At 33.8% G+C, this 17,738-nt stretch overlaps 3 protein-coding genes across 3 annotated transcripts; 2 read left to right on the plus strand and 1 right to left on the minus strand.

Moving 5' to 3' along the window:
- Window positions 1–3,301, plus strand: LOC114406922 (probable inorganic phosphate transporter 1-7). Its single transcript, XM_028369781.1, has 2 exons — window positions 1–133; window positions 1,389–3,301. The coding sequence occupies exon 2, from the start codon at window positions 1,453–1,455 to the stop codon at window positions 3,070–3,072; it is 1,620 nt and encodes a 539-aa protein (XP_028225582.1). The 5' UTR covers window positions 1–133; window positions 1,389–1,452; the 3' UTR covers window positions 3,073–3,301.
- Window positions 3,302–6,069: 2,768 nt separating this feature from the next.
- On the minus strand, window positions 6,070–8,359 carry LOC114406923 (actin-depolymerizing factor). Its single transcript, XM_028369782.1, has 3 exons — window positions 8,196–8,359; window positions 7,764–8,029; window positions 6,070–6,536 (listed from the first exon to the last, which is right to left on the minus strand). The coding sequence occupies exons 1-3, from the start codon at window positions 8,217–8,219 to the stop codon at window positions 6,386–6,388; spliced, it is 441 nt and encodes a 146-aa protein (XP_028225583.1). The 5' UTR covers window positions 8,220–8,359; the 3' UTR covers window positions 6,070–6,385.
- A 3,172-nt stretch (window positions 8,360–11,531) lies between these two features.
- On the plus strand, window positions 11,532–15,667 carry LOC114406924 (protein root UVB sensitive 2, chloroplastic-like). Its single transcript, XM_028369783.1, has 10 exons — window positions 11,532–11,654; window positions 11,736–11,828; window positions 12,191–12,279; window positions 12,382–12,466; window positions 12,685–12,744; window positions 12,826–12,919; window positions 13,032–13,129; window positions 13,324–13,503; window positions 14,601–14,723; window positions 14,832–15,667. The coding sequence occupies exons 1-10, from the start codon at window positions 11,646–11,648 to the stop codon at window positions 15,258–15,260; spliced, it is 1,260 nt and encodes a 419-aa protein (XP_028225584.1). The 5' UTR covers window positions 11,532–11,645; the 3' UTR covers window positions 15,261–15,667.
- The last annotated feature ends 2,071 nt before the right edge of the window (window positions 15,668–17,738 follow it).

Here is a 17,738-nt window from a genome sequence, read left to right on the forward strand (position 1 = left end):
TTCACTTATGCGCTGTTTTTTTCTTTCTGTTCCGTTTCCTATAAATCCATGCCACACCCTTCACCTTATTTTCCGCACATCATATTACTCTTTCACATCATTTCTCAACCTTCTTTGCTTGCACTCTCATCAGGTCAGTTTCACAACCCCTTCTTCTCCCTCTCTCAATATTGTTTTGTTTTTTCTCTTTGGCATCATTATCTTTCTCATGTGTCACCCCATGCACATGCATCTCGCGACTCCATCACACCGAATCCTCTATTTTCTTTTCATAACCAAATACTGAGATATATAGTTATTAATATTATCATCCGAATTTACATTTGTTTTATATGGTCTCCCTGAATAATCTTGTGCATGTTGGTGATTACTGATTTGATCTTAATTCGTACTACTTGTTAGAGCTATTCGTTAGTTCCAACATTTGTTTAAACCGTATGTAAAACACTGGAAGCACCTTATCAATACCATGCTTGTGTGTGTATGGCTTGATTCAGCATGGAAAATTCTAAAATGAGGTTTCACTTGTTGCTTGCGTCGATGGGCTTAAAAATCGTATAAAATCATCGACCAGTTCTTATTTAATGTGTTCCTTATATAGGAGCCTAATGATTGTCTGTCATTATTATTTAGAAATTAACCAGATTTTTCTTCCAGTCCTTTTGGGAACATGGCTGCCAGACTTTTGTGTATATTTTGTTTTGTTTTTCTATTTCCCAGGATTTGGGTTTCTAGAAATACCTACGCCATGTTTGTTTACAGTTCTTAAACAGTTTTTTTGTTTTTTTTTAAATTTGTTAAATTTGTGTCTTGGACACATTTGAAAGTGTGTCCTTTGGATGCATTTTTGTTTTCTAAAAGTTTGTCTTCTGAGCACTCAAGAGTACTTGAAGAAAACAAAAGAAGTGTTCTTTTGTTTTTAAAACACTTGATTTGAAACAACTTTCAAAACATAAAAAATTAATCGAGAAATTGATTGCAAATTAGTATTAAATTATTTTGAAAAGCAGTTGTAGTGAGAAGGGAACCAAACAAGCCCTTATTTATTTTTTAGTTTTTTTTTTTTCAAATTCATATTCCGGGAGTGAGTTTAGATATTATGAGTTCCTATGAGTTTTCTAATATTTGGGGTAACAAAAAGTGCGGTAGCTTGACAACTTTGCTAACTTGCTTGTATTGAGTAGAGGTATAGAACGCTCTATCTTCCTTATTGATGGGTACTTACCTTTTTCCTAGTGAAATAATTGGGGATGTAATTGTACGCATATTTGTTGATTTCACTTGATAACTTTATCAAATCGATCATCTATGCTTGAATTCTTAGTTCCTTAATTTAATCAAAGATCAGACAATCGGTCAAATTCTGACTCTTGTTTCCACTTGTGCAGAGAAGGAAAGCTTTTGATAAAGAAAGAAACAGAAAGAACCTTGTAACTTTTGGCTTGAAAAGCCATGGCCAGGGAGCAAATTCAGGTGCTAAATGCGCTTGATGTGGCGAAAACACAATGGTACCATTTCACTGCAATCATCATTGCTGGAATGGGCTTCTTCACCGATGCATATGATCTATTCTGCATATCCCTTGTTACAAAGTTGCTTGGCCGCATATACTATCACGTTGATGGCGCAGCAAAGCCCGGAACATTGCCTCCAAATGTTTCAGCTGCTGTAAATGGCGTGGCTTTCTGTGGAACACTCTCAGGCCAGCTTTTCTTTGGCTGGCTTGGTGATAAGATGGGAAGGAAAAAAGTCTATGGCATGACTCTGATGCTGATGGTAATATGCTCCATCGGTTCTGGCCTTTCATTCGGACATAGCGCGAAATCTGTCATAGCAACTCTTTGCTTCTTCCGGTTCTGGCTTGGATTTGGTATTGGTGGAGACTATCCACTTTCTGCTACCATAATGTCTGAGTATTCTAACAAGAAGACTCGCGGTGCCTTCATTGCGGCCGTGTTTGCCATGCAGGGTTTTGGAATTTTGGCAGGTGGTATCTTTGCAATTATAATTTCAGTTGCATTCAAGGAAAGGTTTGATGCTCCACCATATGAGCTTGATCCAGCTGGCTCAACTGTTGCACAAGCAGACTACATTTGGAGGATAATTGTTATGGTGGGAGCACTGCCAGCTGCATTAACTTACTACTGGAGGATGAAGATGCCGGAAACTGCCCGTTACACCGCTCTAGTTGCCAAGAACACGAAGCAGGCTGCAGCAGATATGTCTAAGGTTCTGCAGGTTGAGATTCAAGCTGAACCGCAGAAAGAGGAGCAGAAGGCTAACTCATATGGCTTATTTTCAAAGGAGTTCCTCCGTCGCCATGGACTGCATCTACTTGGTACAGCAAGCACATGGTTCTTGCTTGATATTGCATTCTATAGCCAAAATCTATTCCAGAAGGATATCTTCAGTGCAATTGGTTGGATACCTCCTGCAAAAACCATGAATGCCATTGAGGAGGTTTACAGAATTGCAAGGGCACAAACACTTATTGCCCTATGTAGTACAGTTCCTGGCTACTGGTTCACAGTGGCTCTCATTGACAAGATTGGAAGATTTGCTATCCAATTGATGGGATTCTTCTTCATGACTGTCTTCATGTTTGCTCTTGCCATTCCTTATGACCACTGGACTCATAAGGATAACCGGATAGGATTCGTGGTGATTTATTCGTTGACCTTCTTCTTTGCAAATTTCGGGCCTAATGCCACCACATTCGTCGTGCCGGCGGAGATTTTCCCAGCTAGATTCCGATCTACTTGCCATGGAATCTCATCAGCATCCGGGAAGCTCGGGGCTATTGTTGGTGCATTTGGGTTCTTGTACTTGGCACAAAACAAGGACAAGAGCAAAGCAGATGCAGGGTACCCTGCAGGTATTGGTGTGAAGAATGCACTTATTGTCTTGGGTGTGGTTAACATTTTAGGCTTCTTCTTTACATTCTTGGTGCCTGAGGCAAACGGGAAATCATTGGAGGAGATGTCAGGTGAGAATGATGAGGATGTTGGAACCCAGGAAGAGTCAGAGCAATCACATTCTCACAACAACAATAGAACTGTTCCATATGTTTAGGATATGTTTATCTGTAATCTTGTTATAAAAATAAAGTAGTGGCTTCAATTAGGCTTGGAAAGCACAAAAGCTTTCCATGCTCCTCTCCAATATTTCTGTTAAATTTTGCCTGAACAACATTTAGCAGGAAGAACTAAGAGTTATTTGTTCTACGAATATTGGCAAATTTGAGTTACAATTGATGGTGTAATCATTATTGGAGTGTACAGTACTTTCAATATTTCACAAACCGACTGTGTTCTGCATGCTATCTTTATTTCTATTCCTTTTTGACTTGGTTGTTTCAATGTTTCTTTCCCTCAAGTCTAGGGAAAGCGATGGTATTACACAAGACGTGTGTATAATTGAAATATCTTTAAAAAATAAAGGCAACAGTTGAATAAGTGTTCATGATGGAACTATATGAATATAAATAATATAAGAATCTTATTATTTGTCAGAAATTCTGAATTGTGTCCGTTTTCCTAGGTGCTTATGTCAATACAGATGAAGATTAGTTATTTTCAATGTTGAGTAGACGAAAAATATGACCCTGAGGCTACTAGTTGCGGTTCCTGTCTGTTTACGGCACATATTTGACTTCTACACTTAAAAAATGTTCGCTAATTGAAACTTGAAAGCAAAATATCCAGTGGGGAGTTGGATTGGCGTTTTCAATCTCTCTAATTTCTTTCTACACTTGTCTACCTCCTACATCACTTTGTGGTCCACACAGATCAAGTTATTATTCTTTGATGGAATCTGTTTTCAACCATTCTTTAAATGATCAACAGACCTTTTGTACATGACTTATATGCTTCATTTTACTAGTTTATATTTTTAATCACAACATCAGATATTAATATCATATTATCATATTCTCTCTGTTGAAAACTCCAAGCCAGTATGCCGACTTCATTGTGTGTGTAAAACCTTGTCTTTCATAACTTATTTGGGGTTAATTTATTTTATATTTCTCCTGGTCAACATTGCTCCGAGTCTTATTGCATGGATGATAATCATATTCCTATTTCGTGAACTGTGCTTGACTTTTGGATAAACCTCGTCCTCAGCTCTAACACTAATCAGGTAGGCAATTAGCAAATCATATTTATTAGTCTCTTTGGCCAACCTCAAATCCAACTTCAATATCAAGTAGGCAATTTTAGCAAATGACATCTATTAATCTGTCAAGATAGACATAGAGGAGAACTTTTTTAGTCTCTTCGTTCCCTTTATACTCGAGGCAAGGAAGTTGTGAATCATCCTAGATTTTTTTGACTGACCTCAAGTTCCACATCAACTGAATAGACAATTAACAAATCACATTTATTAATCCCTAATCCTTGAATTAACCATGCTAATGTCTTGAACTTTTTTCTCACTAATTCTAGCTCGACCAATAACAACCTTCCTATGAGAAAACATCAGATAACTAGAAAAGGTATAACTCTGGGATCAATCTCCTTAAGTTTTAGCTTTGGCCGAAACACCTCTCATTCTCATATTTAAGACAACCTTAATCTTTTGATTTTTCACAAGTTATGGTACATATCCCCGGGAGATAAAGAAAAAATAAAATGGAAGCAAAACAATGTAATGGGGCTGAAATGTACATCTAAAAATATGTGACTTCTCCGCGTTTCTGCAGGCACCGCTCTCAGAGTGATAGGAAGGAAGCAATTAAAATTTAAAAGAGAAAAATTAAGAATTCAATCGGGGCATGGCTAACATACAAATTAGAAAATTTGTGTAAGGTGTCATTGCATCTGATTCTTTTTTTTTTCAAAGATTATTCATTCAAATACCCAAACAACACTTATAAAAGCATAAGATACTAATGAGATAGTTACAACAGTGCACAACAAAATAAAAAAATAACAATCGGACGTGCATGCTCAAATAAACAACAACAGTTCATTAGCATCTAATTCTTTCAAGACATTTTAGGAGACTTTGGCGACGGAATATTTGCAATATATCAGTGGGCTGATGCCTATTTCAAGCCCCCACGTTATGGAGTTTGTCCACAAATGGTTCAATGATCCATGTAGCCCATTATGCTGATGTTTGAGGCCCAACCAGCTGGTCTCACTACTGATATTGATTTTACAAACTATTTTTTTTTTTTTTTGCATAAGAGTACTTTCAACGCAATTGCAAAAATGACACAAGTAGTAGCCATTTATGTCTCTTAATCAAATGAATTGATTCAGAGTTCAATCCTAACTTTAAATATGGAATAAATCTTATTAGAAATTACTACTTCCAACATGAACTATTTCATACTAATATAATAATAATAATAATAAAAGCTCGTTCTATGCAACACAACACTTTCCCGGGTTATACTGGTTTTCAGTGACTCTAGATGACAAAATGGAAAGATTTTCGTTTCAGCATGCAAGTTTATTAAGACTTCATGGTCTCATTAGCCTTTCTATATCCCTTATTGATCAACTTCAATAATTTTGGACCCAAAACCAACACATTTTCTTTGCAAGATTCCTTGTGTAAATATGTAGTTTGCCTAGCACAAGGGAATCTTGGAGCTAGGTGGGTGCGCTTTGGCTCTTGTACCTAGCATAGAACCAAGATCAGGCCGACAGTGACGCAAGTGTTTTTCAGAACCTGTAGTATTGGCGTTTAGAATTCACTCAATTGTACATATTCATAGTTTTATAAAGTAGTTAGATTTCACAAGCAACTTGGATGGTACCCAAACAAAAAGGAAAGAATCTAGAGGAAATACCAAGGTTCAGTAGTGAAAGAGAAGCCAGAGATTTAGGATCAACCAGAAGCTGATGCAGCATGGTTTTTTCATTCTATTTTAATTTTGTCATAAGTTTCTTTTTTAAGAAAATATTAGCCTCTATCAAATTACACAAGATTCCATCCCTGTATTTCCCACTCACGATCTTCATTTTCCTTTACCTTGTTTATAAAGGGCATATGCAAGTTCTTTGCCACATTGATGTACTCACGAAGTAACCATGATAAAGGCTTTCAAGAAGCAAATTAAATATTGATAAATGCAAGTTTTGAAATTTTTTATAGATACTTGCCAAAGTTAGAACAAGGGACTTTTTCATCCAAGTAATCTATCTGGATCCATAGAGTCACGCTCATACAATACAAGTCCAGCACACTGGGATTTACAACAATAACTGCCAAAAGCTTTAAACCCATCAGCCTTCAGATTCATATTATTGGATAGGAGTTATATATCTGTGGCAAGATGGGCTCTGCAGATGACAAAGCATGAAGAGGTAATTCATTAAAGGTAAAACCTAGTAGATTCTGATATGAAAATGAATTTAAGTGCTTAAACATTTCAATGTGCACGGTCTCTCAGCACTTCAAGATCCATTTCTGTGGGGTCAGTAGCCTGGATTTCATAATGGACACCATCTAGCTCACGTCTGAACCTGTCTTTAGTAGTGGCATAGAGCATCTTGGCACGAATCCGAGATGTTGAAGGGGACCTAATCAATATCATGCAATGAATAACTAAGAGTGATATCTCTGGCAAAATCATAGAATGAGTAAGTTAAGAAGCATGTTGTTGAGGATACATGAGAAGGCTGGGATAAAAGAAGTTCAATCCAAGTTTGTTCTTCACAAGAACAAGAGAGGAAGACAAACTACAAGTAAGATATTGAGGAGATACTTCAAATAAATGATAGAAGGGTTTTAGGAAAGGATAGCCAAGATGCCCCTCAAACAAAATATGAATAATTAATGATCAGAGACAGAGTTGTCTTTCCGCGGACAATCATCTCCAAAAACACAATAAATAGAGCATTAAATAAATTCAAATAGAAAACTAATTTGATATTTATATTTGGATTAATTTTTTTTCTGAGAAGCAAGGTAAATATATGAAGGCACGGCATGCAGTTCTAGCAAATGAAGTAAGCAAACTATACATGATTACATGCTAATGGAAAAGACTACCATTTCCTTGAAGTCCATCATCTTATTTAAGGACACTCTGAAAATCGTAACCAAACAAAGCAATACTACAAAATAGCAAAGCACGCAAAGCTTTACCTCATCAAGTTTTTTTAAATCTCTAAGAAAAAAAGATATTCAGGAAACTTATTAATATGGTTGAACTAAAGCATCAAGCTTGAAGATGTTTGTTATGTTTTAATTATGTCTCATTCTTTCATATAAACGTAAGAACTTCTAGTTCTAGCCAGTAATGCTATTTCTGCAACTTAAATGCAACAACTGACAGAGAATGCCCCTGAAGTTGATATCATCCAGATTGGAAATGAGGTAATTTCAGATGTGGGGACAAAATCTCAAAATACCACATTTACTAACATAGTCTTATTCTACTAGGTGAGATTGACAGCCCAATCATGTAAAAACAATGTGTCCAAAGAATAAGACAAGAAATTTAATCCAAGACAACAAACAATGAACATGTAGCTCCATAATCAGAGAACAAGCAAAGAGTGACACTTAAGCAGTGCAATATTGACATGGGCTTAAGAGAATTGCATGGCATGGTTATTTTGAAACTGCCAAACATATGATATGATCATATATGCCACAGGGTTTGCTTTTTGCACAAGAAAATGCCTATCATGTATCATGCCTCACAAACATCTTGCTGGTTGGTGCAACAATGCTTTTAATTATGTAGACCAAGATATAGATCCTTTTTCTTTTACATATAAAAAAGAGAGAAACTAACTAACCATGCAATGAAGAAGATTTTGCTCTTTTGACAGTTCTCAGAAGTGACGAAATCATAGTCAAAGACAGCATATCTGCAATCATTCTCCGGCAAAGATGCAGCAAAATCGTCATAGCTCTCAGCCGGGCCACCAGTCTTCTCAACCACAACCTCCCTTTTCTTCTCATCGACCTTAAAGATCACATAACGATGAACCTTCTTCTGCTTCAATTCCATGAAGGTGTTTTTGCTGTGATCAGCAACACCCATGCCTGATGTGGCATTTGGCTGCAATTCAAACGCATCTGGATCAGAAGCCTTTTCATCCAAAACTTGGTTTTGAATTTGAACACACAAACATTCACACGCGAAAGGTACAAGGATCAAAACGAACAAAGTAAATAGTAAAATGGAGCAAAGAAACAAAAAAAAAAAAACCATGAAGAATGTTTACCCGGCTGAGGCCTCTGAAAGACATGAGGAATTAAGCTTGAAGTTGAAGAAAGAGCGACGACAGAGAAAGAATTGAACTTTGAAGTGAATAATGCAATGTTAGAACTTAGAAGAGAAGAGAATATATATATATATATATATTAAGAGTTGAGTGAAGAAAAGAAAGGAAAATAGATCGGGGCGGTGCGTTGTAGTAACGCGAAGTGTTGAGTGGAATTGGGGACCATGAATACTGCAGAAAAAGACAAGGATTTTCCACCGCCCATGGGACCCACTTTTGTTCACCGCTCGCCTCATCCGTTCGCCGCGTATATTTTATTGAGTTACGACTTTTGGGTTCCCACACCCTCATGTTTATGTTTCTGACTTTCTGAAAATAATAAAAAATGAAACATTTTCTTGTAAAAAAAAGTGACATTTATATCTATTAACCATTTAAGTTTTAAAGTTGGACCATGACACATGGGGACATGATAGGAGGATATTTTTTTAAATATTTATTTTTGTTAAAAGTATAATTAAATATTTATTTTTTTCACATATGACTCGGTATGACCTAGTTTAACTCGGTGTAATCCAATCTCAAATTGATGACATGATTGATTCAGGGGATCATGCATTTTTAAGTTTTTTATTTTTTATTTTTTTTCCAGTCGGACAACATCACTCATGTTAGAAAATAAACTTATATACCTTATATTTCTATTATTTATAGATTTTCTTATATTTTTTATCAAGCATAACCATATCTTAAAATTTGAGCCGTTAAAGTTGTTATCATCTTCAATTTTCTCTTGACTAATTTTTATGTGTGTATTAGATTATATTTGTTATTGTACAATAATAATATATATTTTAAATTCTAATTTAAGATTGTTTATATATATTGAATTCTACAAAAATATGTTGTATGCTCAAAATTTTAAACAAGGTCATAACTATGCTTATAAATATATTAAATTTAATTAAATCTTAAATTGCAAGTGTACAAGTTTACATGTTATTAAATTATTTAAATTTTGTTAAATATAGAATGGATCATGAACGTCCATTAATAATTTATTAGGTTGATCTTGATCCAATGATAATCGGTCACGGGTGAGAAGAGAGTTATTTTTTTTTCTTTTGACCATTCAATCCTCTTTATATCTCTCATTTTTTTTATTGTTGACTAAATAATGTAGTTTAATTAAAAACAAATAATGAAAAAGAAGGCAAAAAGTAGTTGGTATTGTCATGTCACTTGTTTTCCCAAAATTTCCTAACCTTAAAACACTTCGCATAAACTCATTTATCTAAAACCTTTTCCAAAGCATCGTTTGTGACAGACGACATAGGCTTGCAAGATCAATGGATGAGGTGAGCGCGAAATGAGTGCAACATCATTTAACTCTGACTCTTGATCGTGAAAGCGTCGCATTATATGTGCCACTGTAACATGGAGGCTCATTTATGACCTCTTAGACAGAAAAAAGGAAATAGTTTTATGGCTATGAACTATTCAAGGTAGATAACCATGGAGGTTTGTAAGCTTCATATGTAACATTAATGTGAAATTTAAAATAAAAAAAATCCTTTTATGTCTGCAGGTAACATGAGAAAAGGTTGCGAGTTCTTTGAGTGGTATAATCTACTACTAAATGTTTGTGACAAAAAGAATTGTCACAACATTGTTGATGGAAGCAGATGGATTGAAGCTTAGGGAAAATGAATTGATCACAAAGCTAAGTGAGATGAAAAGGAGGGAGCGATTTTTAGGGATTTGTTTGGTATTTATAGGAAGGCATAAAAAAGTATCCATTTTGATTTGAAGTAAGTTTTCTTTGTTTGTCCTTTTTAAAGAGAAAAAATTGTTCATTGGGGCATTATCATTAAACGTCTTTCAACAATTGATCATTTTAATTAGATAAAGCAATTTGTTATGTGTATCTCTCCTTTCTCATATAGAAAATCTTGTAGTAGTGAGGCATATTTATTTTTATTAGAAAGTACGTTGTTGTTCCTTTTCTTGCAAGTAGGCGTGTATTTTATGAGTTAGGTAGATTGTACTCTCCTGACCTTGTTTTTTGAACTTTTCGAGCGTACTCTCTAGACATAGGATAATAAGTACTTCTTGTTAAGCCTACATACTATACAACATATAAAATTAATGTGTTGCTTTTTGCTATCGTATCATATGACCATCATATCAAGACATCGTTTTACTTATAAAAGACATGCATTTTAATCATATTGTTTTGAAAACTTGATATTTGTTTGTTTAAATCAAGCATTGAGTGATCTTAATTCATCCTTTTGTGTAACGATCTACTGTCGTTACATGTCAATGTCAAGTAAATATCTTACTTGCAGACAGATTCAATTTTAAATAAAACTTATTAATTTAATTGTGAAATTTGGATGTAAACATTTCTTTTAGAAGAGGGAAACTTATAGAATCCACATTATCGACCATCGGGAAAAGCTGTTAATTGGTCTATGGAAATGAATGAGTGACTTTGTCAGAATAGACATATAGACATATTTTGGTACTGACTTACCATGACAACAAGGATTGCATATTACCTTGACCTCAACCTCAGTGTGCAATTGTCATCCATCTTATGTTTTAGACTTTTAAATATTATGTATAAATCTGACCTTCTTTGTGATGCATGCAGAAATAGAAAGTAAAACAAGGTAAGCTCCCTTACCTTGAAGATCCTAAAGTTTTTGAAGGTTTAGAAGCCGAAAAAAGAACGAAAATAATTGAAGCTTAAAAAAAACATCCACTACATAGAAAGTAGTATCCGTCACCACCATGTTTTTACAAAAGAAAAAGGGAAATAGAAGATTAGAGATTACATGAGAAGGTATGGGGGAAGATCTTTAAACATAGGTTTCTTGATGTTCTCGGAAGAGTGGGAACAAAACAAAAATATGAGAGAAAGAGAGAGGAATTAGTTTTTTTTGTAACAAGGGATAATAGTAGAAGGTTAGATTTATACAAAATATTGAGTTGAAAAAAATAAAACATTTTTCTTAAGTTCTTCCTTATTTCAAAAATATAATTTTTTATTTTAAATAATAAAAATCTCACATTCAATACTACAATTTAAATAATTTATTATAAATTTAAAATATAATTTATATATTATAAATTGTATATATTAAAAAATATTTTTTACTATGAATTTTAGTTTTGAAAAAATAAAAATTATAGTTAATAATGAAAAAGGAAAAATTAATAATTGAATTTAATATCCATGTAATATCAGTGAAAAAAATATATTATACTATTCACCAATCAAGAACTATAATCGGTATTCTATGAAAATAATTACTACTATTATTCCCCATCTACTAATTGAGAGTAGAAACAAAAAGAAAAAAAACATTGTAAGCGCTGTAACAGCAGGTTTCGGAGGCTTTTGGGGTAGCCGACGAGACACAGTGGATTCCTTAATTCTCCATGGATATGGTGCTCTCTTCTGTACCCATTATCTCTCTTTTCCTTTTTGGTTTATTAATGTGCCTTGGATTTGATTTTTGATAAGTACAGGAGATGAAAGAAGGTGAAGCCCCCGTGTTGTGGTTCGAAACCTCTGACTCTGTCTGTCGTCGACACCAGTTTGAACCCGATGGTCAACTCTCCGTATGTTACTAAAAAATGTCTATTTTTTTGTTTTCTACTCTCCGTATGTAACAAACACGTTATGGCCTAAACCCTCATAACTGTGTCATTGATTAGCTGACCTTGTGTATTTAGGAATTTGTTCAACCTCAGTTCGCTTCAGATGTTAAAGTTTATAACTTTGATGTTAGCACAAGTTGCAATGCTGTTGGTTTCTTCCTGTTGTTTCAGCTCTTTGACTCTTAAAACTCAAAATTTGGGATATGTTATGTTTTGTAATGAAGCAACCTTTATTTAGTGTTCCAAAATTGATTGAGTTTTATTCCAAGTGTGTGTTTGTGTGGCTTTTTTCGCCCTAACCAGTGTTTTTGGTTTCTCTGCAGGTAGTGATTGTCGATGATTCCAGGCCCTTATACCAAAGGGTGGCTGGATCTTTCATGAATAAATTTTTCCCCTCGGGATATCCGTACAGGTTTTTTTGCTTTTTCCTGAAAATATGTTATACTTATAGTTTATGGTGTAGAGACTAGAGAAACTTGTTCAGTGACTTACATTTTCCGTGTTTTTCTTGCAGTGTGAATGAAGGCTATCTTAGATACACGCAGTTTCGAGCTGTGCAACACGTTACCAGTGCAGCATTATCAGTTCTATCAACTCAGGTCTTCTTCTGGTAACATGTAAAACTCAGTAAAGGATGTAACCAGAAAAAAGTTCTTGTCTTTGACATTGGAAAATTAAACTTGCTTTCTTGGCAACTGAGATTTAAAATACTCTTTATTCATGTTTGATTATTTTTTGTTAAGTGCAATTATGTAATAATTTTTTTTTTGAAATAATTAAGTGGGTGTCCTTGGTCTCTATGCTTATTTTTCTGCAGTCCTTGCTATTTGCTGCAGGGTTGAGGCCCACTCCTGCGCAAGCAACTGCTGTTAGTTGGGTAATTTCAAATGACAATTTCTCAAACCAGTAATAGTGGCATCTGTCTAATGCATAACTTTTTTGTCCTGCTTACGTCCAGATTTTAAAGGATGGAATGCAACATGTAGGGAAGCTAATATGTAGCAATTGGGGAGCTAGAATGGATTCTGAACCTAAACGTTGGAGACTATTAGGTTTGCATTTGGGCTGGTGCTTTTCTTCACCGCCTTCTCTTCTTGTTATATTAGCTCTTAGTTGCTAAGTTCTCAAGTTGTCTAACCGTGATTAGCTTTACATTTGTTGCAGCTGATGCGCTCTATGATATAGGCACTGGCTTGGAAGTGCTTTCTCCATTATGCCCACATCTTTTTCTTGAAATGGCAGGCTTAGGAAATTTTGCAAAGGTTTATATGTTTTTGATTTTTTTTAAATAATTACACATTTTGGTATATGTGTGCAGTATAAAGTTGATTCAGTGCTCGTAGTTCATTCAACCATGTGTTTGTCATGTTTCTTAGCATCCTATACTAGATTTCCAGTAAAAGTAACGTTTATTTTAGACTATTAACTTCTCTTTCTGTTATTATGGAGTTATCAGGGGATGGCAGTTGTTGCAGCAAGAGCAACAAGGTTGCCTATATATTCTTCATTTGCCAAAGAAGGAAATCTCAGTGACCTATTCGCTAAAGGAGAGGCTTTTTCAACTCTCTTTAATGTTATTGGAATTGGAGTTGGAATTCAATTAGCATCTACCATCTGTGCATCAATGCAGGGAAAGGTATAGAGTTTTTATTTGTTTGTTCTTGGGCTCTAGTGTTCAATTAAATTTTCAGGTTCTGACTCTTACAATTACTTTGCGCTAACAATATATGAAATGTTCTTGGGGATGTGGTTGTTACTGAAATGCTTGAGAATTGAAAGAATTTACATTATGTGAAAACTTGTGAAGTTGGTTTCAATGTTACATGCCAATCCACTCCCCCAAAAAAGAAAGTACGCTATTTCAATAGAATGGGTAAGAATAGGGGACAAAATGCACTTTTAGGGAGAGATCTTCCATGAAATTGGACTATTTATGACCTTTCCAAAGAACTCAATGAAATTGGACTATTTTCAGCTCAAGGCTAAGTCTTCCTGTAATCTTCTTAAGAAAACAAGTTTGTAGAATTTGGTTTATTAATTCTTGGGCTTTGTCTAAATTATTAGGATAAATTATGCTTTACCCCTTGTAGCTTAACTATTTCCAAATAACCCTCCTCAACATTTTTGTGTATCATTTAGTCACTTTCAATTTTGTTTAACCTGAAAATGTTAGCTTAATCCTCAAAAGCTTGAAAATGTGTAAAATAAACAGTAACTTTAAGGGAATAGATTGAAAATTGTTAAATTGCTCTGGTTAATGTGTAGAATAAATAGTACTAGTAGTAAATGGTGTTAAAGTTAACTGAAAAGTTAACATTCTCAATTTAAACCAAAAGTTATGGTGGGTGGCAAGATTATAAACCAAACGGTGATGGAATCATTATAGGTCGTATATATTCTTTATTTGCAATCAGAAGCATTACGTAAAATATGAAAGGAAGCACTTTCTAGAGGTAAGTATCCATTTTATTGGTTATTCCCAACGGATGATTATGAAACTTTTTTGGTAAGTTGGTTGTGGGTTATCTCTCCTTTCAATCACTTGTCGTATATATATTGTTTACATGCACTCAGAATCATTACTCATAATGTGAAAGGAACTAGGAAGCAAGTATTTTTTTTTCCTTGTTTGTCTTGTAGAGATATATATAATTGATCATGTTGCACATCTTAATGATGAATATATTTGTATTGATGATTCCAACTGATGGATTGTGAATCATTTTTTGTCAGTTAGTTGCGGGTCCTCTCCTTTCAATAATACATTTATACAGTGTGTCTGAAGAAATGAGAGCAACTCCTATCAATACGTTGAATCCACGAAGAACTGCAATGGTTGTGGCTGATTTTCTCAAGGTCTAGTTTTAACTATTGTAATAAATAAAAAATCTCTCGGTTTCTGTTCATTATTTGAAAAAATAACAAATGAAATTCTGTCTAACTGTTTGTTGAATTCCAACGCAGGCAGGAATTGTATCAAGCCCTGCTGATCTAAGATATAGAGAAAATCTGCTGTTCAATGTGCATGTCAAAGAAGATGCTGGAAATGTAAGAGTGGGGAAGGATGTGCACAAGGTCATTAAGCCTTCCAGGCTTCTTGAATTAAAACAAGTGTTCCCTGAGGAGAAGTTTCTCTTAAATTTTGGAAATAAATGCATTGACATGGTATTGGAACAAGATGCTAGTGGTGAAGATGCATTGAGGGGGTGGCTAGTTGCTGCATATGCTGCACAAACACATAGTTTCTCTCATGAGCTCAGTGCTACTAGTGTCCTGCATGAGGCTTATGAGAAAATGAATGGTGTCTTTCCTGTATTCTTAAGGGAATTGCAGAACAAAGGGTGGCACACTGATAGGTTTTTGGATGGAACTGGGAGCCGTTTTGCATTCTAGATAAATTTCATGTTGATTTAAGTAGGTTTTTATCCATTCTTTGAGAGAAATTTTGATGTGCTATGGGTGGAGTAAACTGTATATTTTATCTATTATTTTTTAAAAAGTAATGTTAGGACATACCTTTCTTCAAAAAACATGAAGATGGAGGAAGGTATGATAAGGACTTTGTGGCTTGTTTGAGGGATGCGGATTGAAGCTTCTTGATGGCCAAATCTGGTCTTATTTTCAGCACGAGAAGGAGAGGTCAATACTATTTTGCAGACAATAATTTGGCTTTCACAGCACCACAGAGTTAATATTGTTTTTGAATCAGATTGTTGATCATATATACAATAAAGGGGAAGATATTACAGATTGTGGGATATTTCTTAACCATAATTTAGAGAGATCCTGAGATTAAATCCTTATTCAATTAAATTTGTTAGAAGACAGGGTATGACTGAAAGTATCTGATTCGTCTTTGTGAGAATATTTTCAATGTTATTCGTCTTTGTATCCAGCATATTATATCAATGAAAAATGTCTGATTCTGTCTGCCTTAAAAAAGACATGAAATCTTATAGAGAATGGACTAAATCCACATTTTTTTAGCTCGAGGATTAAGTTCATTGCTGAGAAAATAGACTTTGACTATGAATGACTGAAAGTATAAATACAAAAGCCATACTATTTATTTTTTATAAATTTTTTATCTCATTATATATTTAGAAATCATCTTTTATCTTATATTTAAAACTCTTAACACTTTCACACTATCGTTAAATAGTATCTTTTTGTTATATAAAACCATAAAAACTACCATATATTAATCTATATTATCTCATTTCATTTCATAGGCATATTTATAAATGAGAATAAGATTAAAAAAAATAGAATCCTAATTTTTAAAGCAAATTTAAATATAAAAGTGATAAATATTTGAAAATATTTTTTTCTAAATTTTAACTTTATGACTAAATGTATATTTTTGTGTCATTATTTATATATATATATATATATATATATATATATATATTAATTATTCCAACATTTAATTTTATCAAATACTTTTAATTTGATTAGTTAGTTTATCAGTTTTTTTTTTACTTTTAATTTTTAATTTTTTTTTGTCTAGATCATGGGAAAAAAAACAAAACCACACCTGTAACCTTTGCAAAAGTCATTTCGGTTAATTTAAACTTATTTGCTCACTAACCGGAGATCCTTAATTCCTCATCGTCTCTGCCAGCTTGACATTTCAAAATATTGTTATTGACAAATCCCTTGCTTGTTTTTCTCTAGTTTGCACCGACTAATATTCTCAAAGGTTAATTAACGCTTAATCAGGTATAGGATAAACTTATAATTAAGGTTATAAGATGCTCACGTTGGGGTCAAACTAAGAAGTAGTGACACATGAGAACCCAAATTCACGTGATAGTAAATTTAAGTAACGGGAGATATAAAAAAGAACTAAAAAGATGCACCATGCCCAAAATGTTAGTAGACTAGTGTAAGATTTTGCTAACATTGAAACTCTAAAGCACGGGGACCTAAAGAATGGAGACCGCAAATGATCATTGAGATAATGCACAAAAGTAAGATCGTTTATCTAATATTATTCACTTGTTTTTTTTTTTTTTTTTTTTAAATTTAACTTATTACAAGTTTCTTCTTAAGGTGCCAACTGCCTAGTGGTCTAAATTTTGCTGAATTAAATAATATTAAATTTTGCTACTTTAAACTTTAAAGCCATTCAATCCACTTTTTTTGGAGCTTTTGTATAAAATATATGAGGCGTGTGGGTTTCTCAAACATCATATATAACATCATGAGTCGAAGAAAATTATTAGAAAATAGTATCAAAATTATTACTTGGCTTAGAATTCAAGTTAAAAACTCACTTTCAATAATCAAAACAGTCAAAAGTCCGGTTGAAAAAATTTGTCCGTGACAGTTTTTTCCTCCCCTTCGTAGAGTAATTAGGTATACATGTTTATTTTACTTGTTGAATGTTAAGGTAGTGGGGTTCGACATGTTATGCATATTGAAATCATTGGATCATATTATTCATGGAGCTAGATCACGAAATCAGGGTCAATTATGTATTACATGTATACAATTTAAAATTTGGTTAATGTGCTGGACACAACTGATAAACAGTTTGAAAATTGGTTTCAATGTTATGAAATGTGCTGGAATTAAAACTTAAATTATTTGAATGTTAAGAAATTTGATCTTTCTTGAAAGCAATTTTTTATTAGGTTTTATTTTAGGTCAGTCCAAGTCTTTTGTTTTAGGCCTACTAAAAAATAAATTTTTTGCTATTAATATATGTATATTAAATATAGATGCTGTCAAGGACCACGACTTAATTATAACACTCCACATTATTTTGCGTGAAGTCCTGTGATCGATCATGCGTATCAAATTCTGAATCAATCATAGTCATCTTTTTTTGATACACTAGAGAATTATGAAAATAAAACGAATGAT

The sequence above is a fragment of the Glycine soja genome, chromosome 3, assembly GCF_004193775.1.
Source record: "Glycine soja cultivar W05 chromosome 3, ASM419377v2, whole genome shotgun sequence".
Lineage (NCBI taxonomy): Eukaryota > Viridiplantae > Streptophyta > Magnoliopsida > Fabales > Fabaceae > Glycine > Glycine soja.

Coding starts and splice junctions, on each gene's coding strand:
- LOC114406924 (XM_028369783.1), top strand. Junction 12,920..13,031: donor TAAACGTTGGAGACTATTAG/GTTTGCATTTGG, acceptor CATTTGTTGCAG/CTGATGCGCTCTATGATATA. Junction 14,724..14,831: donor TTGTGGCTGATTTTCTCAAG/GTCTAGTTTTAA, acceptor ATTCCAACGCAG/GCAGGAATTGTATCAAGCCC.
- LOC114406923 (XM_028369782.1), bottom strand. CDS start 8,219: ATGTCTTTCAGAGGCCTCAGCCGG. Junction 8,030..8,195: donor CTTTCAGAGGCCTCAGCCGG/GTAAACATTCTT, acceptor TTTGAATTGCAG/CCAAATGCCACATCAGGCAT. Junction 6,537..7,763: donor AAAATCTTCTTCATTGCATG/GTTAGTTAGTTT, acceptor GATATTGATTAG/GTCCCCTTCAACATCTCGGA.
- LOC114406922 (XM_028369781.1), top strand. CDS start 1,453: ATGGCCAGGGAGCAAATTCAGGTGCTAAATGCGCTTGATGTGGCGAAA.